The sequence below is a fragment of the Meleagris gallopavo genome, chromosome 8 (assembly GCF_905368555.1).
Source record: "Meleagris gallopavo chromosome 8, MGAL_WU_HG_1.1, whole genome shotgun sequence".
Taxonomy (NCBI): Eukaryota; Metazoa; Chordata; class Aves; order Galliformes; family Phasianidae; genus Meleagris; species Meleagris gallopavo.
The window spans coordinates 28,516,495-28,543,596 of NC_139411.1; the positions used below are offsets into that span (position 1 = coordinate 28,516,495).

The 27,102-nt window shown below is 37.1% G+C and overlaps 1 protein-coding gene across 1 annotated transcript in view; it reads right to left on the bottom strand.

The window, feature by feature from the left end:
* Positions 1–371: 371 nt before the first annotated feature.
* Positions 372–27,102, bottom strand: part of PDZD8 (PDZ domain containing 8) — a 51,580-nt gene continuing 24,849 nt past the window's right edge. The window contains exons 4-5 of the mRNA XM_085229779.1: positions 5,525–5,687; positions 372–4,977 (exon numbers count right to left, since the gene is read on the bottom strand). Coding sequence (XP_085085905.1) covers positions 2,783–4,977; positions 5,525–5,687 — 2,358 coding nt within the window. The 3' untranslated portion in view covers positions 372–2,782. The remainder of the gene's footprint in view (positions 4,978–5,524; positions 5,688–27,102) is intronic.

A 27,102-nucleotide genomic window follows, 5' to 3' on the forward strand; every position in this document is an offset into this window, starting at 1 on the left:
ACAGGACAAAACGCAATTTTTCTTAGTCCTTCTCCCCCTCCCAATCCAGCCCCGTTGGTAGCAACTATCACCGATAACTGAATAGCAAAAACAAAAGCAAATTAACACCACACTCAGCATTTTACAATATTTTCTAGCTACACAATGGAATCACCATTTTGAACCTGCCTATTATTAAACTGCACAGAAGAAAAACAAATGCATATCCAAATACAAAGAATGCATAAAAGCCCAATTAATTCAGCACTCAGGAATTTTATTTAATTTAATGTTTCTCCCAGAGATACTTCCCTTTTCAAGTAGTGAGGATGATAAATGACTGCAACTACAAATGTTAAAAAAAAAAAAACTAAGACAATGCAAAGAAGATGATAATTTAGCAAAACTATTTTATTAAAGCTTGTTCTCATGATAAAATAATAGCCAACAAAATCATATTAGGCAGTTTCTGCAAATGTGTGTAGCTGCCACCTATGGGATATCATTAAGTCAAGATATTCTTGTTTTCTGTGGTATTCTTTATTTTCAGCTATTTACAATCAAGCACAAAGCAAGGATTACATCAGGAATGTAGTATAATGCTTTTTCCCCCTCAAGATTTAGCATTTATTTTAATTAATGCCAGATAGGAATTTATGTTTTCCTCCTTATCACTAAAATACAACTATTTTGCCCTTTTCCCATTCAGTATGTTTAAAAATATTGCACTACATTTAATTTCTCTCTTACAATCATCATCAGCGACACTATACAAGGAAAACCATATCCAGCTTTTCTTACCCACTGTATTTCACAGCTAAACGTGAAACCTTGAATGCATTTTTGAAATCAGTATTTGCATTGTTTTCGCAGCTCCTTCATGTGTACCAGGGTTTAAGTGAAGCACTTGGATATATTTGAAAACTTCTATAGTAGTCCATAAGAGCAAACACTGATGGAGATTTAATGCAGATCACCACCAATGGTAAGCTTCTGAGAAAATGGAGTGGGCAAGTCTTAGTATGCATCTCAAGCAAGTATAGGTTAAACAACTTTTAGTCAATAAGGGAAGCTAATTTTGTGCGATTATTTGCTGAAGCTTAATTTCTGAAGTGTGACACATGCCTACTGTAGCATGGATAGTGTTTTCCATACATCAACTAAATAATTATCAACCGCCCAGAACTCACAAAGAAAGTGCAAGTAGTTGCATGAGTGGAAGTTAATTGTTTTGTTTAGGAGTACAAGTATGCTTTTCCCACTCAAAAAAAATCACTGCTTCTTCATTTTGCCCATCACAAAATAAACTGAGAAGAAAATTGATTGGAGAGCTACAGTGTACACTGCCTGAAAATTTAAGTTATTTCTTTTACCACCTTAGAATCAACTCCACTCCCACAAAGGCATTTTCTACTACAGTGATAATGACACTGGTACCTAATGCAGTACCTAAAATAAAGATGATATTTTATATGGCATTTCTATACACAGAAGATGAAGCTTAAGTCATGTTTACAGGAAATAAATAAGAACAATGGCCTCAGCCAGGTGATGCTAAGATCCACAATTTACACATAGCACAAGACCAGATAGTTCTTTTCAAAAGCTGCTGGCCAGAATTCTTCTTCTCTACTGGACTCACTTATTTTGCCTTAACTAAAACATGGTATATACACTGTACGACGTTTTTCTGAAAAAGGTGATCCTTCTGCTCAGACTGCCTCTCTTGTCTGAGAAGCCAAATGCAATTTACCACTATAGGATTGCTCAAAAACATTGAAAGACAAGGTTTAGCCGTTTTGTCGTCACTGCTTATTTTGTACCCTAGGCTTTCTGAAATGATAAATATTAAAATAGCAACATATTAAAACTTTTGAAATTAAAACTGTCATTTACACTTTTATAGACTGCAATGAAACCTCCAGCTCTTGCAAAACACAATTTTCTTTTATCAGCTTTTCAGATATACACCAACACCTGAAGACAATTTTGTTCCAGAAGGAACCAGACTCTTTCATCTCAAAAATACTCCCAGTTTGATTATTGGGAGATAGTGGTATGTCCTTTAATGTTATTAAATCAGGATATGATGTCCCAAAATTGCAGGGAGGCATTTTCTTGCATAGCATTGCTATGAATGATATTAAGAACTATGAGAAGTGCTTGTATTTAACATAAGTATGGAAAATAAGTGACCTGATACTCAAATCACTCTAACAAATATTAATAACAGACAAAAAAAAAAAAAAAAAGATGCTTTGTTTTCATGATATGTTTGGCAAGAAATACACAACTGCCTAGCAGACAAAAATAACTGCAATCAAAATTTTAAAGCCTGGTCCCTCAGTGATTTCTGTGTCAATCATCTGCTTAGGCATGCAACAAACTTTTATTTTAATCATAAAACAGAAAAACGGAAACTAAATATTTAAAAAAATCCTGGTAAGTTTTTTGTTGAAATCATTATCTCAAAAAAAAAAAAAAAAAAGGGGGGGGGGTCCAGGAGTAGGGGGGATACTACACATTAATATGAAATGGTAAGGTTACAAAATTAGAAAAAATGAAAATAAGTTACTAAAAATAAATTTCCAATATAAACCCCAAAATGCAGTTTTAACCAGCTAGTTTAATAAACCGATGGTGTTGCAGCTGGAGAAGAACCGTTATCAGCTGTACTCTTACATAGGCAAATAACTGTGGAGAAGCAGATGTGTTATACCAGCATTTTAATTCGTTCTGTATGTCTGTAATTAAGTGCAAAGCATTTGCTTAAGTCTGGTCCTTCAAAGGCTAAGCGTGAATATCAGTCTACTGACTGAGGTGGATCAACTGATTCATCTGATATGATGTTGAATGTCGGAGCCTCTGTCAGACCAATATCTTCATTATCCACTTCTTCTGCTATACTGGCTTCCTCTGAATCCTTAGTCACTCTTTTAGACTGCCGGTCTGAGGACATGCTCTCCAAAGACTCTATATCCTCAATGCCTGCTCTGTAGTGGATCATCAGCAGTGTAAGGGCTTGCAGTCTTTCACCTGATTTAACCAGCGCAGCAGAAATCAACGCTTTTTTCCTTGCCTCAGTTGCCTCTTTTTCTTCTTTAACAAGTGAATTGTTATTTTCCAGCTCCTGGTCTATTTCGTTCTGCAACTTATCCAACATAAACTCTAATTTCTGAAAACGTTCCTCTGTGGGTAGACTTCTGTAGAGATCACGCCCAATTTCTTTAACTGCAATGAAGACACTGTCATCTAGACCACCCTCCTTTCTGACCAGTTTTATCCCACTACCTGATGCACGTTTTGAAGGACTACTTGGACCGCTAATTTCAGTATCACTACTTTCATTATCAGAAGTGTTTGGTGTGTGCTTTGGTGAAGGCTCTACAATCTCTGTTCCCTGCTCAGAAAGGCGAGCTTTGGGGACTTGACGGAGGTTTAACAAACGAGTACTTGTATTGATGATATGCCTGGTCAAACCTGCAGTCCTGTTAACAGATTTAGACTCTGAATCGACACGAATGGATGCAGCTTGAGAAGTTTCCTGTCCTTCTGCTCTACAACCTCCTGCAGTTCGATCAGGTCGCTTTTCAGCTCCTACACAGAAGGGTGTTTCAGCTAGACATTTTTCTTGACATTTTTTATGGCAAACGTAAGCACAGAGCATACACTGTGAAGCTGCTTTAGTCCATACCTTTTTTTTGCAGTAATCACACCAAGTTGGATTCTGAAACTGAGTATCTTGAAAGTTATGCTTGTTCTCAGTAAGAACAATTTGTCCCAAGTAAGGATCCTCTTTCTGAAGTACATTAACTTCTTCTTCCAGATGGCATTCCTTTTCTTTCTCCAGCAGAAAATTTGAATCATCTGCTTCACCTTCTTTAAAATATTTAAAGTGTAAAGCTATATCACCATAACAGAACTTTTCATTAAATCCCTTATGGGTTGTCAAATTCCTCAACGCCGTTCTAGTGACTGCTGCTTTAGGTGTAGGAGCACTCAATTTAAATGTTCTAACATATTCCATTGATGATGTAGCTATACAGTCTAAAGCAATTTCTTCAAGTTTTATGCTTGCATATCCTAAGCAGATAAAACCACCTGCTTTGAAAGGGTCTCTGCACCACAGTGCAACATTAAGGTACTTATGGGATCCTTCTACTTCAAATAGACAGGAGGATGTTCTTGTCTTTGGCCATCGACCTTGTCGGACTCGATATGGAATTTCTGGTGATTCCCAAGTTCGATGATCATCTCCACCATCTTTGTGACCACGTGCATTTTCTGAAATTCCATCTTTTAATGCATCTTGTTTTGGTATTGCTACTTTTGATAATGTTGGGTCTTCCGTTTGATCATTATTCTTTACTACTTTCTCTGTACATTTGTCTCCATTACCTGAAGACGGAGGTGGCCTCTCTATTTTTTCAGAAGACACACTTCCAGATTCCAACAGATTTTGAGTTTCATTAGTAGGCAAAGTAGGCCTGATTTGTGGTCTAGGTGGTACAGGAGGCTTAGCACCAGAACCTTGTGACTGCTTACCCGATAGCTGTGATGCATCTGAACTCTCAGAGGCTTTGGGTGTTGCCAGTTTGGCTCCATCTTTCTGTTGCATTTTAGATGTTGTCTGATAATTTCCTAAATGCAGTTTTCGATTCAGAATTGGAGATATGGTTCCAAGTGGTTTAGCAGCAAGTATTACTACTGAACGTTTGGGACTTGGAGTTGTTGGCGTATCTTCTTTTTGATCAGGTGATTCACATGCTAAGTCCTCAAATTCTGAATCAAAATCTCTGCTGTCAACATCAGCTGATACATTAACTTGGTCGTCCTCTTGCTGTGTCAAGAAAGCAGTGTCTTCCAATTGTCCAAATCCATCCTGTAGTGCCGAACCATGCTGATTATATCCAACAGGCCTTTCATAAAAAACTAAGACTTTGTCCCCAGCCTGTCTAATAAGCTTCAACACTTGGACAGTTGATGTGATTTTAACACCTATAAAAAAGATAAAAATGTTAAATTTGAAAATATGATAATAATGTGGAAAAAAAACCCCAAAGTGTCTACACATACTTTTAGAGCCTTAACAGTGAGCATTAGAATTATCACTAAGAGGAAGTCAAGCGATTATGATAAAAGAGCTAAATTGAAATGTAACAGCTGGATCCCTCTAATTTTATCCATACAAATATATCATTTCAGGAGTTAGAAATTATACTAACATGCACAGTTCAATTTTATGTTATTGTTTTGTTTGTTTTTTGTTTTTTTTTTTTAACACTTTCTGGATAGTTAAAATATATTTACATTGAAATGTTTATTCACCTTTATGTTGGCATATACCCAGCAAATAGTAAATAAATATGCAAGAGAAATGAATGAGTGAATAACCTTAAGTGGCAATAAATATATAAGTGTTTGTATTTACTATTTGATTAGGGATGTGTAATTGTTGAGAACAGCAGTCTAATTGAGCTCTAAGTGGAAATGCCCTTCCTATTTGCAAGACAACACTTATTCTGAAAGCTGACATATTACTCACTGCCAATGGCTAGGAGTCTGTCACCCCTCTGTAGATCAGCAGCTGCTGCAGGTGAGTTTGGTGTAACTGTTTCAATAACAACATGCCCCGCATCATCTTCCTTGGACTGCACGAGGCGGAGCGTGAGGCCAACGCTTTGCAGATTCCCTTTCACTAGCTCTGCCTAGAGAGAGGAAAATTAGAAGTTAGAGTATGGTGACTGAACAGACTGTAAGGACTCATGGTTACTAATGAGCTTGCTGCATTGAAATTATACAACTAACATTGCAATAGGAATCACTTTGTATACACTACATTTATGTTATAAAACCCATCACTACCAGTATCTCTCCAGCAGTCTACACAAGAAGTACCTGGAGTGAGAAAGATTTACAATCTGTGTCTGTTACTAAAACTTATGTAAAGCAAGCCTAAGACAAAATAAAACACTTAATAGTCTAAGAACTTTTGTGGAAGACCAAGAACAATTTCCTCATATTTATCTTCCTTGACATGGTAAACACAAGATAAATTTCAATTGCAATCTCAAATAATTCTTAAAATAATGTCTGAGGCACAATCTCTGTAGTAGAGTTCCACCTTGACCATTCACACGCAGACTTCCAAGTTAAGAGATCCTTATTGAAAAATATATCAAGGTTGTGACCAATTGTTTACATGCTTCAATATATAGCTGAGATTTTTGTCAATCTTGTTCTTAATACAGACAGTTCTTAAAGAATAAAATACTTTTTTTTTTTCCCCCTAAAGGATATATCTTTCAGACAACTGCCTACTATCAGTCTGCTGAAGTATATTTTGTTTATTTGAAAAGAAGAACTTGCAGACTGTGACTCAGCTCCACAGAGATAAATTTAATTTGTTTTTTATTTTTACTATTATTATTATTCCCAAGCTCAGAGACAGATACTGTTTGTAGAAAGTTTCTTACATAGGCTATTTGGTTTCAATTTACTGAGTTTAGGTAGACTTCTCCATCCTTCTGCATTTACTTGTTGCAAGCATAGACACTTGAACAGCAATGTCTGAAAGTTGATCCTCCACTTCTGAGGATGTGTTCTCTTGCTTAGTTTTGTACAGAGACATTTCACAGATGAAATGAATTATCTACATTTGGGTGCATGACTCTCTTTAGCTGCATAGTTCTCATTCCTTGGCTGTAATCCTAAAAAACCACCTTTTGTTGCTTACTTCTTTACAAAGGTAAAATTGCTACCCGATTAACAGTATGCACAATATCAACACTAAGTTTAAAGCAAACCTGCATTAACTTTAAGTTCTGCATTTCCCACTTGCACAAGAGATGCTCTCTCTCAAACTTCGTTAACCTACTGAGAGTGCCAGTAACTATGCATGAATAACAAGATCCAATATAAGCTTAATTGCATTTCCAAGACTCAAGGTTCTTCTGTAACACAGAAAGTCTCTTACAGAAGCAAATGTTATTTTTTGGCTTTTTTTTTTCCCCCCAGGTCATTCCCATTTAAAGGAAACTGATATGCAATATACTAACTCAAACTCTGCTACTGTTCATTGAAGAGTTAAGAATTACAAACAAACATTTGTGGAAGAGAAACTTTTAAAATTAAAAAAATATGAGTCTTCAGTTACAATTAATGTGAGTACTAGTTTAATATTTTGACTGTCGAGAACACAAATTACACAAATTTGCTCTAGTAGCAAACACCTGCAACAAAAATCCCTTAAACAATCAATCTCTCTATGCAATACACCTCTGCATATTACCACCAGATGAGGAGGCCATCACTTCTGGGATTTGCCACAGACTCTGAAATACTTAACTCTTACTTGTACTGTAGCAACTCCTTTAAAAGTCCTGCTTTAAGTTTAGATTGGACAAGAACTTCCAGATCTTTGTGTTTACTAGATAATGAAGATATGGTCATGAAGATAAGAAAGGGAACTTCCACTTCAGGAAGCTAACAAGCAAGAACATTACATAGACCAAAAAAGCAAACCTACACGCATTTTTTTGCTCTACTTTTCATTAGCCCAGTGAAGTACAGAGCCATTATTGAGAGACTTTTAAGAAATAAATTGATCTTTAGACAGAGTGATGGAGGAAAAAAAACAACAGGATAATTCTGCTCTTAACATTAAATTATTCATGTAATGCAGTTAAGCTCATTTATGGATATATCTTCTGATGTATTTTGATATATTGGATATATTTTGATGATACATAGTGTCTTCTTAAGTCTAGCAAAGGCTTGGATCTTCACCTCCAGAACTGGAGTTAAAGTCCTAAGAACCCCAATTAATGCTGTGTCATTACAAACTCACACTATTCTAAGCTTGCTTGACAGCCACCATAATATTTTTGTAGGAGCTACCTCAATTAAAAAAAAAAAAAAAAAATCAACCTTCCTTTACATTTCCTCATCCTTTCAAAGAGCAGCACAGAGAAGCAATGGCCTTTCAAAAGACTTGTTCTTCAGAAAGTAATAAGCTGTCTTCAATAAAGAGCATCACAAGGGAAAAAAAGAGTGTTGCAACACCCAGCACCTGAAAAAGGCAGCGAGGACCTCTAATCACTGCTGGTACTTGCAAATCATGGCAGACTGCATGATGAGCAGAATTTGGCAGAAAAGGGCATTCTTAGATGGTAAACGGGGGAGAAAAAATTTACCAAAACCTCATTCTTATGGAGTTTGTCAATATAGATCCTTATCCTTTTAAACTTCCTTTGAATTCAAGGACTCCTTTGAGCAGCTCTCAACAGTGGTCTGACAGCAATGCAAATACTCTGCTTTAAGAGAGGACAAACCTCAGAGGTGATTTCCAGCATTTCACTCTTCCTGTTCCCCCAGGGCCAGACCACATAAAAGCAGCTAAGGACAGCTGGGACCCAAAGACACTTAGGTATCTCAGCACATTTGGCTTCCATGCAGGGACACCAACTGCTTATTAGAACGTGCACGAATCACTTGTGGTGAGGAGATGTGCAATAACCTAACGGTATCTGAGGGAAGAGCTGCTTCTGGAAGAAGGCGGCCTTTGAACATAGTAAGCAAAGTTCATACCGTTCATCCCAACGTTTTATTAATTTTGGCACAGTCACAGACTTTCTCACAGAGTAAACCAGTTTAATGTATCAATCCAAACCAGATGAACAGTTTTCTTGATTTTTTTTTTTTTTTTTTTTCCTTCTGACGATTCCCAGTTTCACCAAATGCCAACACCCCTCACATCTCCAGCTAGCTGCAAGCTTTTTGGAACACACTCTGCCCCAGCAATTAAACTCACACACACACACACACACACACAAAAAAAAAAAAAAAAAAGAAAACCAGCAGCATCTTTGTGCACCCAATATGGCTGTGTTATACCTCAAATAAAACATAAGCAGCAAGAAAAATGCAAGATCTACAGGAAACTGGAATATCAGAAGCTATAAGTCAGGTAAATGACAGAGCAGGTATTAGAGAATTGCTGATAATGAAAGGACGATTATTACAAAGGAAACTTGCTTTAAGGGAGAAAAATTAACAACAGTGTTTCAGAGAAACAAGTTTTAAAAATTAGCTACATCAGATTGAATCAGATTTATTTTGATTTAATAGATGCTAGTTCCTGCAAACTTTCCACTGCAGTTGCTTCAAATAAGGTGCAAGATCAAGTAGATAAAATGACATGCTTGTTAGTGAAAGACAGGCAAAGTAATTTATATTGGAAGTGTCAGAACTGAATTATGTTATACAATTTGGGTATGTATTTTTAATTAAAGTAAGCATTCCCCAGACCCTTTACGATAACATCAGATGCTGTGGAACACGAATGACTACCTCAGAGTTGAAGAGTAAGTAATTTCCTCAGTGTTTTATTATTCAAGTACAAAAATGAGAAGGTAGACAAGATTACCACTCACTTTAAAATTAATAAAACTGATGCACAGCTGTGGATGCCTGACTTTTCGAGAACAAAATATACAAGCATTGATTTCACGCTAAAGGCTTCAGTTCATTTATAGGCATAAGTGCATATAAAGAACCAATGTGGGGCATAACTCCTCCAATACTTTGTTTTGTAGTGGAAGTACACTCTGGAAATGCTCAGAGAATTTTGTTGTGTCTCATAGCCTCACCCTACCTTAGTCTCCTCATTTTGAAAGCCTAAGAGATGTTCGTGAAAATCATCTTTAAACACATCGATACTGAACTTCACAGCAAGTGAATAAGAATACAGAAATTTATAGCTGAATGTTTGGATGATTGTTCAAATAGGATGCAGATTTAATCTCCAAATGCCTCCTAAAAATGGTTTGAAAGTGTTTGCAAATGTAAAGGGATGATGAACATGTCTCTCATAGGCATCTGCCTACATACTACAGATACAAGTGTGATGCCATCTCGTTTACTATTTGCTTCCAAAACTTCATTTATGTACTTTCTAGATACAGGGGTAAAAATATCATCAACAATACATCATAGTAATGAGACCACAGTAAGTTAGCATTAGATAAAACACTTTCATTTTGAGTTTCTAAGATGACATAATAATGTACATCAAAAAATATGGACAATAATTTTGAACACCAAGAAATGCTTCATCACTTAAACACTATACAAGAAATCTTATCTTACTGATTTACATCAACTAATGATTAATACTTCTACAAATGTTTTTTGCTCATTATCAGTGGTATCTAACATGCTGCATATGTCACTGACACATCACTTTCTATGCTGTATTGCAGATAGAAAACTCAACTTCTTCCAACTCATGAGTTACTACAAAGTATCTTGTGTATTCTTGGAAGGATGCTCTAATGTGTTCGGGGAAAAAAGTAGAGTTAAAATGTCTACAGTGTGCCTATGAAGTATTACAGAGATCCCTTCACATTGTGAGGCAAGGAAGGAATATTTCATGTCAAAACATAACATTAAAGAACAAAACTGGGAAGCAGTTGCTTCTATTCAGGAGACTCATATTTATACTATTAAAAAAAGTTTCTGGTATATAATCTGTCAAATATGGACTTTTACATTCCTGCTTTTTCAACCCTATAATGACAGATTTTGATAATATGACCTACATGGGGAATTGACTGCTAGCTTAATTATATGGGCTAGATCAGACAGTGAAAGGAAACAGGGATCAAACTCATGAAACATTCCCCAGAAACACCAGATTCAGAAGAAAAAAAGGCAATGTTCTGAATGTTCAGAGAGGATTTCAATCTAAGCACGAACTGTCTGATGTGGATATTGACCAAGGAATCCATGATGACAGACTCTAATTTCCCAGGCATAGAGACAACTCTCAACAATAGAAAGAGAAGAAAGTTTGCTGAGCATTTGAGAGTTAGCCTTGTTTTATGAATGCTTAAATAGCTCAGTAATCAATACAGTATGTATTGATCATCAACAATTACAACCTAGGTTCACTGCTATCACGTCTTACGTGCCTATAAATGTACTGATATACACAGGCTGGAACTGCCAAGTGATCCTCTGGGTAGTAATCCATTCTAACATACAGCAAAACAAATACAAAATTCAGTACAACACAATTGAGCAGCACACAGGAACTGCACAGCCATTTCAAACTGTTCACTTGTCTGCCTTTCTAAGCTGTGACCAGTTCCAGCAGTCAACTTGTCCTATGCATGACCTGTACTCCACTTCTTCATTTCTTCTCCCCTCCACTCAGAGCAGTTTATATATTTGAAGGCAAACAGCTTTGCTTTCAAAAGGATCAGCACCTCTGCTGGTATCTGGAAATGCCCAGGGAACAAAAAGCTCTTCCCATCTCCCATGACTATGCCATAGAACGAATACACTGGCATTAATTGTGTTAACCTGTATTCTGATACTGATACAGCTGCACAGGAGGAATTAGCCCACTCTACAGACTGTATTTAGATTTAGTACAGGGTAACTTGTCACTGGCCTGAGTTATTCAGGTATATCAATATCACAGTCCTGTACAGCAGCATGGCCCTACTTTCAATTGCTTTGACAGAGTGGATCTAAGATCTTACTGTTTTCTTTTCCTCTTTCTCTTCTTGACCATTTCAAATATCCTTAAGTGTAACACAGAATTTTATCCAAGCTGCTAAGAATAGTATCAGTCACAGAAAACAGGTATCAGTTGCCTGCCAGAATTAATAGCTAACTGATTAATGGACATCTCTGACTGAACAAATCTCCGGAAATACAAAGAGGTCAGAAGTGATGATGGAAAATTCTGCAAAGTGAAAATGTTTAGGCAAAGTGAAAGCACTGCCTGAAAAATAAGAGTTTCAGATCAAGTCATTTATAGTGGAAGCAATTTTCATGGGACAATTTCCTATGAACAGATGCAATTTTTAAATAAAGTATGTGCCACGGTAAAACAAAAAACCAAAACAAAAAAAAAAAACAACATTATCAATAAAGAAATCTGTACAGCAAATGTGTCACAAAGAGAGATGGAGGTTACTAGCAGTGGAATCATTGCACAACAGTAGCCAGTTTTGCTTTTTGTGGAGCATCAGAAACAACTGAAAGAGTTCTCATGGCGATAGAAACAGTGGAAAAGCGCCTTTGCTGGTAATTCTTCTGGCTCTGCAAATCACAGCCCGTGCACATGGATAGATACACAATTACATCAAACTAAGGCTGCAACGCAGTCCACATTTTTCTTTAGGGAAGAAGATACATTTATTCATTTATTTATTTACTAGTCCTGTGATGTAGAAAGCCAGTGGGCATCACTATTTTTCATTCTACATCACCCCTTTTAAATTGTGACTGTTATGCACGTGTCTAACTCCACCATCACACACTATTTGTCTGCAATCACAGTGACAATTCACAACACTGACGTTAAACAGCTGCATGCCTACCCAACGAGCACCGAAAACACTGGTCACCAGCAAGGAACAGAACAAGCTAGGTACTGCACAAAGCAAAGAGCTACGTGCTATTTTCCACCAGCTCTTGTGATGCATTGCAGGTACTCTTTTCCTGAACCAACACTAACCTGTACTTGCTGATCGCACAAGGAAGCAGGCTACGTGACATGCAAACTGTGAGCTGTTCAGCAATTATGTACTTGCTGAGGCGTTCTCACTAAACAGTAATTGCACGAGCTGAATGGAGGAGTTAAAGACAAACAAGGAGTTGGAAAACCTGCATTTAACTTGGAAGTGGCAGAGGCAGGTACAATGCTGACTTTTGGTTTTATGCGCAGAGCTTTTTTGGAGAGTAATTTTGTACAAACACCGACGTAGCTCTTCTCGAAGTGCTCTGGCTCACTGACATCCTTTTACTCGTTATTAAACCCAACTGTGGTGTCTTCCTTTGGCCGAGAAAAAAAATAGATAAGATTGATTTCTCCAAATCTTGCACCAGCATTCATGCCTTTGATAGAAAAAAGGCTTCCTCCGGTGTTACCTCAGGATGACTCAGTTACATGAGTACTTTGTAAAAGTTTTGAGCAGGCTAACAACAAACACTGAAATAAGCTTACTGAAAGTGCTTGTTAAAGAACAAGATGATTACTCACACTGCATGCAAGACAGAATCAATAGAAAGTTTACCTTCCTTATGGCTTCTTTGCGTAAATTGGTTTAAATGATTGCACTGCAAATTACAGATACGTGAGATTAATGAGAACATAGAAGTGTTTGGTGCTTTGAGTACACGCACAGAAGGAAAAGGTCTAGGGTTTTGTTCATCACTCCAGAGGTGGAGGAAAAAAAACAAAAAAAACACATTCAAGTAAATAATATTAGAAGGAAGTCCCTACAGCAGTTAGTAAATACTTTTGCTTGTATTAAAACTAACTAGTCCTTATCAAACAATTTAATTAATCTTCATGTAATAAAGACAAATTATTAGAACATCGGGTAGAATTTTTCATAATGGAATCAATAGGCACCATGCAGAGCTTTCTGCTTCACACAAATACACTGCCTGCCTGTTGCAGCTAACAGCATCAATCTGATTACTGATGTGGATACTGCCATCAAAATTAAAAATATGGAAAAGTTATTACCCACTGTCTGTACAGTCATCACAGATGGCAGTTTCTATGGAAATTAAATCTACAACGCTGCTTTCTAACACGTACAAATCTTAACTCTAAGTTCTCACAAAAGGGCCCAAAAGTTTTTAAAAGGCTTAAAAATTACATTTGTGAAGGAAAAACATTGAGAATGAATGAGCACATTATTTATAAGTTCATTTTATTCTGGAGCAGAGTTTTCTTTTCAATAACAGTAATTGCAGACACTCACATCTGGAGTACAGCTCACTCTCATAAGATAGCAGAAGCTTCATAAATACTTCTCACCTGGGAGTCTTCACCAAAACCCACAGGTTCACAGCAGGAGCAGAATTGCTGCCAAAACTGCCCTGAGGAAGAGCTGGGTGCTGCAGGGCAGCAGCAGCTTGCTCAGCCAGCCCCGGGACAGACCAGGGCTCTGCCATCCCTGCTACCAGGCTCCAGCACTCGTGCCTTCAGCTGTAAAGGGGTTCTGACACCAGGCTTCGTGGCAAAAGGGAGGAAGTCAAGCAGTATTATTTGACTTACTAAAAGTCTGATATTTAAGCAGTTACTGACCCAAGAGAGTAAAAAGATGTAAAAACTCAGTCTTACCAGCAGACTATTGCATTTTCTGGTAACACAAGTTACACCCTTGTAACAGTAACATAGCCTAAGCAACAGTGACCTGACACGTATCTGGAACCAACGCACACAGACAATTTAAAATAATAGAAGACTTGAGGAAATTACAGCTGGTGATTTCTACACCCTGTACTCACATCACCTTCTTGACAACTGCTACATTTCCCGTCAATATTAACAAATCCCTAAATGGCTATTACAGCAAAATGCAAACCAACATCCCATATGACCTGATCATTTTTCAGGCTCCCACATTCCTGCAGAAGTGTCTGAACCCAAAAGAACTAAAGGAGACACGGTAATGTGACTTATCATTATAACAACTCTTCAGAGGTTAAACAGAGGGTCCATCTGGATCAAAACTGAATTCTGGTTACATATGTTGTCCCCAGCCCTCTGTTACCTGGTAAAACCAGATCAGCTTACCGCAGAAATTCTACAGTGCCAACACCAGAAAAGCTGGGGATCTGTATCCAGCCTGTGCTGAACAATTACTGCAGGACAACCAAGCTTTTGTGTATCATAATCTTCCTCTAAGTAGAACAGAATCCAAATCACACTTACTGCAAACTTAATTAAGTTCTAGACAAAACACTGCAGTATAAACATAACTAAATAAACAGTAAAGATTTCCAGGACCATACATCTATTTCTGGTTATTTTGTTGAACACATCACGTCAAATCAATTTGTTTATGGTTATAGGGCACAAGTTGCTGGCAGGCAGCAAAATAGGAGCTCACTGTCACATCTAATTAGTGGCACCAAGACAACAGCACACCTACATGCCACATTTTCATACTGTTACCATTCATCACTTAGGAAAATTGCCACAGCTATAAACTGAAAAGGTCTTCACACCAAGTCAAATACTGACAATTCTCTGTGAAAAAGAAATCAATACTTAGCTATATTTGTTTTGCACTTGAAACATTTCCTGAATTTTCCTCCTCCCAAACACACAAAAATCACTTCCCAGTCTATCAAAAGAATGATTCAGAAACTGAACACTGGCTGCAAACAGAATCAACACGCTAGCAAACTATGGAGCCGAACTTCTAGCGCTTCAAAGATCCAAAGGGCTGAAGTTTTCATGTTGTATTTTTCTCTCCATGGAAACAATGGGATCATATCTACTTCCCTGTGGATAGATATCACATTGGCAAGAAAATAGAACTAGGATAACTAATTTAGGCAATTACAAGGCCAATTACAATGGATGCCCACCTGAACAATCCTAAACAAAGAAAAGAAATAATAATTAAAACATTCGACTTTGTCACAATTCTTGCAGAAATCTCTACCTTAACTTACCCAGCCTCTGAAGGTAGCAAAGCATGTGAATTCACAAGAAATACAAAAAGACAAACAAAAAAAGCCACACACATTTGAGACACCGTAGTGTCACTGAAGCATGCAGAAGTGCCAAAATAAATAGTCAGGTTTAAAAACTTTTCATTTTCACCACAACTTCCCATACTTTGGTTTTATGCACTCTTATTTTTAAATTAACAACAGATCTGATAGCTAGTGAAATATATAAGAAAAATACCTGGCAGATTTCATAACACATTATCATCCTATTTCAATTTCCCATCCTATTTCAATTTCCCCTTCTCTCCTGTGACACCAGAAAGAAGGCTTGTTTGGGGTTGTCATGAATTAGCTCAACAGAAGAATTTACAACTCATTCCCCATTCAATTTAGAAAACGAACAAAGATTTATCCAATACCACAGGGTGCTTGAGAAAGACGTGTCTTCAAAAAAATATTTTTAACAAGGGGCAGAGAAGACTGTGAAACACACATGCATTACAAGATATACTTAGGGACAGCTTTTTTAAAAAAAAAAAAGTATTAAAGTGGTAATAATTATTTTTTCTTTATGGTACTTCAATAGAATCTGCATGAAAACAATTTTTTAAATTTTTTTTGAGTTATGTATCAATATTTCAGACTTATTCACTTCAGTGAGCTTTATCAAATGAATAAGACACTGAAATCACACTGAACAAGTTGATGAAGACATCCTGTGCAAAAAATAATTTAGTATTACTGATTTACAATATACTAAAAAGTATTTAGTATGAGTCTATAGTACTATACTTCCATGACCATCACTGAAAGTCTGCTGGCTGACAAAGACAAGCCAGCAGTGCTGCTTGCATGTGGAAGAGAGCGAATGCGGGGCCCTCGGCAGCCGAAGACTGCAACTCTACCAAATGCTGCACTGTGATTTAAGAGCTCTCTGAAAACTCACCTGAGAAAGATTCACTTTCATAAACAGTGCACCCAGTACTATAGATTCCAAGTCTGTTTCTTATTTAAACTGGTACTGGAAAAGTACTGTTTTAAAAGTTAGTTGTCAATAAAGTGGAGTGTGCACTGAAAACAGAGTTAGTAAAGTACGTAGAAGTTTAGTTTAAGCACAAGTTAAAAATACATATATATATATATATGTATATATATATATATACATAAAAACATTCTACGTACAATGAAGCCATAAACAAGTGCATTTTCTGACCATAAGAACAAGCTAAGTTAAAAATCTTGATAATAAGAATAGGATCTGAATACCTACAGATTACAGAAATTAGAGTCTCATAGAAAAACAAGTGTGAAGCGTGATGAAGGATGAAATTGTTTATGGTAATAAAGTAAATAAAGTAAAAGAGGTGAAATACAGTAAGAACATTAGGATGCAAAACTACAAACTTACTCAATAAGTTGCTCTCAATTCTTAATAGTCACTTCATTCTTTGGTGTATTTCACGAGAGCAAGAGATGCATTAACTCAAGAAAATGTTCAATCTCTGAAACATTCTTGAAAGCTGAAGTAAAATGTAGTGAGGAAATTATTTTTAGTCATATATTGGGGGTGGGGAAGGGTAAAACCACCACATCTATGGAACAGAGGAAAAGGAAAACAGGGAGAGAAGATAATTAGCCTATACTGGAGAACTGCTGCCTGCATGTCCACATGTGAGGTACCGTGGCAAATTCCCATAGCTTCACTGCTGCAGACTTCTGGTTATTAAAATTATTTACACAAACTACTTAAAAAGCCATACTTGCATTTTTAGATATCTATTTGTGCAGCATGTTATACTGCAGTAATGACTGTCATGCAAATATTACAATCTAGTCTGACAGAGAAAGGTATAAAGAATTCTTTGTTTGTGAGACATACAATTCGGGAAGATAAAATTGTCAGTGTGGTGCTTTTTTTCTTCTTTAATTTTAAACTTAGAAGTTTGCTAGCCTTCAGTGTCAGAAAATCCTAATAAATAAACGTGTTTCCATCACGCACAGCTTGCCCTTCTTCCTGAACTCTAGAAGTTTGAAAAAAAAGCCTTTTGTTTTACATACTTGAATACCATTGGAAGAAGAGTCCCAGAAGATAATTAAAACTGAAAGAATTCTACACTAAGTCACACAAATACCAAAATGGATTTCATTTCGGTATTATCAGGATTTTTTTTTTTTTTTTGCCATTTTGAGAGAAGACCATACTTTTGAGTTGAACTGGAAACAGTATTTTGCATATGTTGGCTTGGTGGTTTGGCAATATCAACAGATCTCTCTGGTCCACTTCATTATTTTTTGAACTCATGAAAGAGTGTATTCAGTCTTCTTCCAGTGCATCTACAGGTTTGCAGTCCCAGCTGGCCAAACAAAATCCAAAATGAAACTAATCTTTGTAAAAAGCAAATTGCGTGATCCTAGCTAGAAACACGTTCTTTACTATATGGTAAGCGTGGTTTACTTTCATTCCACTTATTAGACCTAAGAGAATACTGCTTCAGTGACCTTTTACAAATTTGTTTCCTCCTAGCAGCTTTAAGTTCAGGAATTAATTACAAGCCTTGGTTACCTCAATCATATGTAGCCAAGATTGTGGTTCCAAATACACTTCTACAGATCAGTTGGCAAGGATCTCACCATCTTCGCTCACAACAGCGGCCAACAGTTCATTCCTCGTTATTACAAACATATTTTCAGAAAATGTTATTTGAGATTCTTCTTCAACAGCTAAAACTTCAAAACTATTGTGGAAGTAGAAACATTTATCAAAGCAGGCAAAAATAAAATTGTTGAAAAATATTCTTTGTTCAGATATTGTCTGCAAGGAATGTAAATCCATCATAGATGTTCCCATGCTTTGGCCAAACATCCCCTGTAGCCAGACTGTGGAAATGAAATAAACAAGAACATCATATATTTATTATTTCCTCTGGTTTGCTGAGAGTATTTGGGCTAGAACTGCCTCCTGCCTGGACTATCTAAAACACAAAGAAATATTACTCTGAGTCTATCAGTACAGAAGTACTCCTAGACTGGTCTCAAGTAAAAAGAGTGGTTTAGTCTAAAGTAGTCTAAATGAATTCAATAGCCCTGCTGTGACCTGGAAGGACCAGGTTACCTCTTGAGGTCTGTTCCACTCCACATTACCCTGGCTCTAGTCTAAAAACCAGACACACTGTTACACTGTTCAGCTAGAGTTTAGTCTTTTTTGGAACTATATATTTATATATTAATAGATTTATATATTAATATTAATATATTAAACAGCAGAAATACTGACTACAGCAGAAAAATTGACTTAATTTCAGGTAGTTATGTATATGTAATTGCTATAGTCAGTATATCTGCTGTTTAATGTTCTTGATAGTATAATTACAAGTATCTTTGAGTTTCTATAACCTATAGATAATATGTACATTAACTAGGTACATTAAAAGATTCCACACTAGCCAAATATTTACAGCTGCTGTACTCCCATGACCTTACTGCTGCTGTGACTTTGGTGGTTATTTTATCCTTGTTAGATGTCCTTTGGTCTGTTCATGCAGCTATTTATCATCACACCTGGTCTCCTGCACCACATTAATAGGTATTATTTGCTCTCCCTTAATACTGCACCCCCTTTCTTTTAATAATTAACAGATACTACATCCCTAAGTACTGCTTAGAGAACTCCCTAGTATCTCGAGTATTTTCCTTACTGGAAAGTTTCAAAGAAACTCTAAAGATTTTCCTGAGCCATTTATTTTTGCTGACTGACAAGAGTGCTCGACCAACAGAAGTCTTACAACTACCCTCTAAAGCCACCTCCCAGTTGAACATACAGTGTAGTATATTACTCCCAACACATCCTACCCTATTACTCTAGCACAGAATTTTCCTCGGGTCAAAACTGTGCCTGAACTCTTGCTTTTTCGCACCCTATGTTAAGTCACTCTTAAAACAAACTATCAGCAATCAACAAAAACTCTTAGCTCTCCCTTACTCTTCTGTATTTTTAAGTAGAACAGCAAAACTAAGTAAACTCAAGCACTGGGCTTCACTCCTTCATAGTAATGCAACAGGTCAAAAACTTCCAAAGTAAATATAACTGCTTTGTTTTAGACATCACATGAAACAAGGTCACCTAGACAGAACACATTCACCTGCATGTCATCACTACCGGCTCCTTTTCCATTTTGAGCTATTATGTGGGATTTGAGTTATAAGTTTAAGATCTATTCCCTCTTGCCCACAGTCCTTTTTTTCCATCCCCTCAACTACTTACCGTACACAGCTGGAGCACTCCAAGTTTTTTCTCCCATGCTGATTTGCAAACTGCTTTCTTTCTACAATCTTTACTGTAAAGGACTTCAGCATCAACCTCACTGCACGATCTAAATCCACGGACAAGCAACTTACCTTACTGCCTCCCCACAGGACCAAGTTTTACCCATGCCTCCAATGCACTTCCATTACGTACTATGCTATTAACGAAAAAGAAGGGAAAAACTGGATAACCTTTAACAAGTAAACCTCAGCAAGATGGCAACAATATAAATCTATGGTTTTTCAACTCATTCAAGAGACAAAAGAGATAGCAGCAGCAAACTGCCAGCATGGAATTTGCAATTTAAGAGTTATTTAAAGCACATGTCTGCATTTGCTTTTTATCTCAGATCAGGTGTGTGCTTAGAGGTTGAGCTTCCCATGGCCTCTGCTCCCTGAACTGTGATTTGCATCACAAAGGGCTCCTCCAACCCAACATGCACTGCAGCCAGGCAAACTTAAACCCCACCATGCTCTGCTGCTTGTGGTCAGCCTCATTTATGGTCTATAAACAGGTCTCAAATTCAAACTTCTGAGTAAAAGAACATTATACACCATCTATTAGCATCCCTGTCACAGACTTCACCTCGTATCCCCTAACAACAGGTTACATAGCTCAAATGTATGTTGACTCCACATTTCACAGAAGCACCAAGTGACTGAACATTAATTTATAATTTTACTAAGTTACTTGTTATGCAGGTAACTTATTCTATTATTGAACTCTTACTGTGTATGTGCATTTTTGTTTCTACTTATCCACAAATTTCCATCAGCTTTGAGACCAACGGAAATCATCAGTTTTAAGGGGAGGCTAGAGAAGATTACAATGCTTGGCTGTATTAGGAAGTTGTGAACACTGTATTCCTAAGCTTACTTAGGATGTAATTCATAGTTATGTAAGTATTTTGAGTTTACAAGCTGCTGTACAGCCTGTTCTTGCTTTACTCCCACAGATGTGTGATTTAACTACCTGTGAACCCAGAACCAAATTTCTGCAATTGCTCTGCTAACCACCATCTTTACATTTCTTGACACTCTCCTACAAGATTAGAGCTGTAAGTTTAAATGAGTCCCAGATAAGTCCAGGCCAATGTCTCATGAGTCAAATTATTGCAACAATCTACATTTTTAAACATGTGGTCAATCTGCTATCCAAAAAATTTAACTGAAGAACAACTGATACTTTTGATTTTTTATATATACACACACACATACACATACACACTCCAACATATATTAAATGCGTGTACACATACATTTGTTAAAAGTATGTGTGTACATAAAACATGCATATACATAATTATATTCGGATACAAAAAAATGGTTTTGTAACTAAAAGCAATTAAAAATTCAAGCTTTCTGGATGTCCAGCCTCAGATTTCTAGAGGCTTTTTTGGGGGTTGTTTTCTTCCTTCAGCTAAAGAAAATATATAGTTTCAATTAACATCAAATGCATCTGAGGGTGTGCAGACATTATATTTGTTAAAAGCTAAGCACCTAAAAATGGAAACAGATGACGTTAGTAAAGGTCTGAAGATACTGACTTTTGCTTAAGATATCTGTAAAGACATCATAGTTCAAAGAGTCTATTTATCTTACCTAAAATTTAATGGAGCCAGCCTTTTAATAGCCTGCATTAAGAGAAATGCTCCATTTTTCAAAACGATGACTCACTTCTGATTAGTTCCGATGCATAGGTGTCCTTTGCAGAGTATCAGGCTGCTCTATCTAACCTTCGTACACTGGAATGACCTTTTAGTCATTTTATTTGCGTGATGGGAAGCAGCAATTGCATTTCTGATCCTCAAGGCTTTTGCAGGGCAACTGCTATGCTGCCCACCCATATTACTTTCTCATTTCTGTCTGCCATAGATATAGAGCCTTTGGAGAACACATACCACATCCGCATTACAAAATGCCTGCTCAGGCTTTTTTTCCACCATTATCAAAAGTACTTTAAAAATAGTAATCCTTAAGTAAAAGGGAGAAGAACCACTTGTGTACTATTAATCAGAGCATGCACTTTTGCCCTCAAAAGCAGATTTCTCCCCTGTTATTCTTAGGATAGTATGGTTAGGTTGCAGTTGGACTTGATGATCTTTTGAGATCTTTTCCAACCTGAGCAATTCTAAGAATCATAGAATCAATGACAGAAAACAACCACAGTATTGTAACTAATGAGAACAATAATGGCAACGTGTACTCCAAACACCATCCTCATTCAATGTGTGACCTCCAGATGCTGAGCCTGAAAGACCTGTAAAAGACTTAACACCAAGAGACAAGCATCTAATTTCTGCGTTGGCTTGTGATTAGAGGGAAAAAGAACAAAAAAAATGAATAGTCAATTTGAGATAATGTTCAGAGAAATAATTACAGCATTCCAGAAAGGTGAGACACAACCCATGTAACAACACAGCACCTCGAGTCCAAGAATTTGAACTACTTAACTCATTTGACTTCATAAAGATAGCAACTTGACATAAGACTGTACTCAGAATAAGGAATTCCTCCCACAAAATTAAAGGCTTTCTTTGCAGTCATTCAGTAGTTTATAGCCCTGTATTTTGACACTTCAACCACAATTTCAGACCACTACACATCAACTGTCTGTGGGGTATGAACATTCATTTTCCTTCTGTGGAAGGACATCAAGTACCTATATTAAAGAATAGTAGGTTCTTCAGTGAAATCTTTAATTCTGTAATTATTGTACTATATATAATTAATTAAATGCCAATTAATTAAATAAGGATATTTTCCAAAACATTCATTCAAATTTCTTCCTGGCATTTAGCCTGATTATACTCATTTAATCTAATGTAATTTTTATATTTACACCAACTACAACAGCAGTGAGAATCAGACCTAAGTACTGAGATTTTGTCTACTAACGAGTACTTTAAGAACATGTTAATATGGTCTACATATAAAACAGTCAAGAAGATTTGAATACCATATCTCAAACTCATTAGAACAGAAGGTTTAGCTGCTGAAATCCAGACAGGAACACAGATGTACAAGGACATTACTAGGTAAGAAATCTGAATTATACAGAGAACCAGAGAAGAGGTTGATGCTCATCACTACTTTAAATCAATATAAATTGCTGTGCTTATGCACATCACCCTTCTAAGTGTACAACACTTAGACCAAAGTAGATGAGCAAAAAGAAGTACAGCCTTAAGTCACATACCCACCAACCAGACTCTAGCCTATGTCTAACACTTCAATTGTTACTGATGGATAGTCACATCCCTACTGTAAGTTAGAGACTCTCCAAATTAAAGACTCAGTTCTATGAATCATTTCCAGGAATCCTGACAGGCAAAAAATTGCTTGAGAGAACAACTTCACACAAATTGTCACATTTTAAATTGATAAAGTTTCAATATTATGTCTCTCAGTTTATGTCTTGGATATGAAACACTTGGTCACTCTGTCAGTTGGTAAAAGAAACTCCATATAATAATTCCATTTAAAGTCAATAAAGTTTTTCTTTTTTCCCCCCCATGTGTTTCAGAGGCAAAGAATTGAGTCTGAATATACCAAAGTGAGAAAGAACACTTGGGATGAATGTGATGCCAGTAAAAGATCTAACTTCTAAAAAAATAAAAGATTTTTGAAAATGCACATCAGACTTCTGGAGTTTAGAAGCCATGTATCCAACATAATATCACCACACCCCAAAGCCAAACACCTACTTTTGGGCATTATGACCCTCATGAAGAACTTGCACAGATGATTCACTTGTAAAAGAGCATTTCAAAGGGAGGAGAGCCCTGAACCTTCCACCCCCATCCCTCCCTCTCCATTGTAGCCACATGCAGCAACCAGCAGCACAGCTGCTGGCTCCATGGCTGCAGAACTTCACAACAGGACATAACTACATAGTTTAGAAAGTCATTCCCAAAACGTACTAAATTGCCCAGAAACCACTTTGTTTACTCTGGTCAATGAAACATTGTTATCTCTCTTACAATAGGCCACACTGTTTACACAAACAAAGTTAGCTCTCATGCATCAGCCATCTATTTATTTAGCAAGTCAGCTATCACTGTAAATCAACTTCTTTGCAAACAAGAAACACAGCTGCTGCAAAACCTACTTAAAACTCCTTCCCACATCCAATATTTTGAGCAGGTGAGAAGAATAAAGAAGTAAATCAGCACAGAGCATCAGTGATGCACTACAGCATGGTGCCTGGCTTGTATTTTGCAAGCATTCTTAACAAAAAGAGATCATGCTGTACTTCCTTCATAGTTGTTTATTTTAAATGTGAAGTTGCACAATAAGAAAAGCTTACACTTTCTACTCTACCTAGATACTATCTAAAGGATATAGAAGATATGAAAGTAAAAATGAGAGAATACATACTAGAGATTGGGAATTGCGTGAGTAACCTCTAAGGAAAAAGTGAAAATGAACATTAAATGCTAAAATGAATACTGCTTATCAGGTCAGTAATAAGCATTGAAAGAACAAAAGAACTAATCCCCGATGAAACTCAAAAGTTTTATGTGCATTCTGTAATAATGTGGAAGGAGGGCAGCACTTTGTTTTACTTTGTAATCCTTTTTCCTAATATTTTAAATGTGAAAGCCAGAAAAATCAGACTCATAGCAGGCTATCAGAAGCCACCGCAGAATAACAAGTGCTCTGAGGAAAGCTCACAATTTCAAGCACAGCCATGGGGAGAAAGAAGGTGCATATATGGAATGTTACAGACTTGGATGCAGTTGATGCTTTTTACTGCAGCAAGCTGTGGAGCACTCTGCTTTTTCAATCAGGATATGCATGCCCAAGAAGATGGTGTGCGTATCTCCTGAATGATTTTTATTTATTTTTATACAAGCAGGCAGTACTAGGTCACACTGTGACTGCGGCAGTAGCACCTTGTTCTAGACCACCTGAATACACGTGCACCAAAAAAGTGATTTTGTTTGCTTTTGTTTTAAAGTTCATAGAATCATACAATCGCTCAGGTTGGAAAAGACCTTGAAGATCATTGAGTTCAACCACAGCCTAACCGTACTACCCTAACTCTAACAACCTCCACTAAATCATGTCCCTGAGCACCACATCCAAACGGTTTTTAAACACATCCAGGGATGGTGATTCAACCACCTCCCTGGGGAGCCTATTCCAGTGCTAAACAACCCTTTCTGTAAAGAAGTTCTTCCTGATATCCAACCTAAACTTACCCTGGCACAACTTGAGGCCATTTCTCCTCATCCTGTCACCAGTGAGAAGAGATCAACCCCGCCCTCGCTGTAAGCACCTTTCAGGTTCTGGAAGAGAGCAATAAGGTCTCCCCTCAGCCTCCTTTTCCCCAGTCTGAACAGCCCCAGTTCCTTCAGTCCCTCCTCATAGGGCATATTCTCCAAGCCCTTCACAAGCCTTGTTCTCCAGCACCTGAATGTCCCTTCTGTAGTGAGGTGCCCAAAACTGAACACAGCACTCGAGGTGACGTCTCACCAGTGCTGAGTACAGGGCAGGATGTCTTCCCTAGTCCTGCTCACCACAGCATTCCTGATAGAAGCCAGGATGCCATTGGCCTTCTTGGCCACCTGGACACACTGCTGGCTTATGTATTCAGCTGACTGTCCATCAGTACACCAAGCCCTCTTTCCATCAGGCTGCTTTCCAGCCACTCTTCCCCAAGCCTGTAGGGCTGTCTGAGGTTGTTGTGACCAAAATGCAGGACCTGACACTTGGCTCTCACTACAGAAGGTCTCATTAAATCACAAAGAAGCAGAAGTGCTCTGAGGCCTCCAGTCAAAAAAGCTTAAATGTTTGGGTGAACCAGAAAAAAATCCTGATGGCCTTCAAGTTTATTTGAAAGATGGATTATAGAACATTATGTAAGGCACAAATCTCAGAACTATTCCCCATTGAATTTACAAATATTATCGAATTTTACAAGATCATGAATTTTCATAAAAAGTGACATTTTGAAAAAGCTTCCCTTGCTTTAATCCTCCTCCTTTCTTTTGATAGGATTAAATGCTGAAATGGCAGACTGTTAAACAAGCAGACCGAAATGCCAACTGTGAGGCATTTAATTCTGTGTATTTACAAATTAACGTTTCACAGTTGCTTCAAAATTTGACATTATTGTTGAGTATCCTCAGGCAACTCATTTCAGAAGGTGCTGAATTTGATTTACATTATTACGCATTTTATATTTATGTGTCACTACAGGAATACCTTTAGTGTCCCATAAACCTTGATAAAGCAAGTTTAGTTTTATGAAAGACTGAGAAATATCCCTTTTGTTTTTATTAAAATGTACCAACCAGCCTGCCTAAAGCAGTTTCACAAGTTACCACTGTATTCACGTGTAGAAGCCCATAGCTGCCAGAATCACCTCCCACAAACAGCAAAGACTGTGGTCCGTGTATTATGTGGACATACAAACTCAGAACGTACTGAGAAGCAGATGGCACTGCCCTTACCCTCAGTTACTTCGGTGCTGACCTCTGAACGTACACAGAAAAGAGCAAGTGGGATTTGAAAAAATATTATTAAAAAAAAAACCACACAGATAAAACCCCAATCAAAGTACCCTCCCACCCACACTTGCTGCCTTTAAGACAACAGAAGCGTGCACGTTCCTGTAGTGCAACCTGAAGGAGCCTGTTACTTTGAAATCAGAATTTAAGACATATTCCCTCGTATCTGTCTTAGATTATCTAGCTTCATTATTTCACAATCGACAGCAATTATCTTATGCTTCTGAATTTCTATTGCAAAAACAAAGCAAAAAAATACCCAACAATACATAGAACAGATACATTTCATCTTGCAGTCCAGAACCTTCCCTCTATCACTCTACATTATCAGAAACAATAAAACTTTTTTTTTTCCCCAGTCTGTAAGTGCTGGCTAGTATTTAGATGCACACATAAGTACACTTTTAGCTGTGGAACACCTGTCTAGTAATCCAGTGCTGCTAATGCTGTCTAATGACTATATCCTATCCATAAATAATTGTCCCATAGCAATGCAGTGATTAAAGTTAATTCCAGCAGCAACACTACTAATTGAAGTATTTAAGAATGTTTACGTGTCACACGGGAATGTGCCAAATCATTTCTCTGAAGTTTTATTGGTATTTCAGACTGATTTGGTAAATAGCTTAGAAGAAACATCTTTGAATTACAACAGATACTTCAGTAATCGTCCAGATACGTTCACTAACACAGCACTTCTTTTTCAAAAGCAATTTTGACATCTGCTAATATCCCACAAATAATGGATAAGATTAAAGTCTCACCAAGATTATGATGAAGTATTAAACCTGTCTAATCTTTTATCACT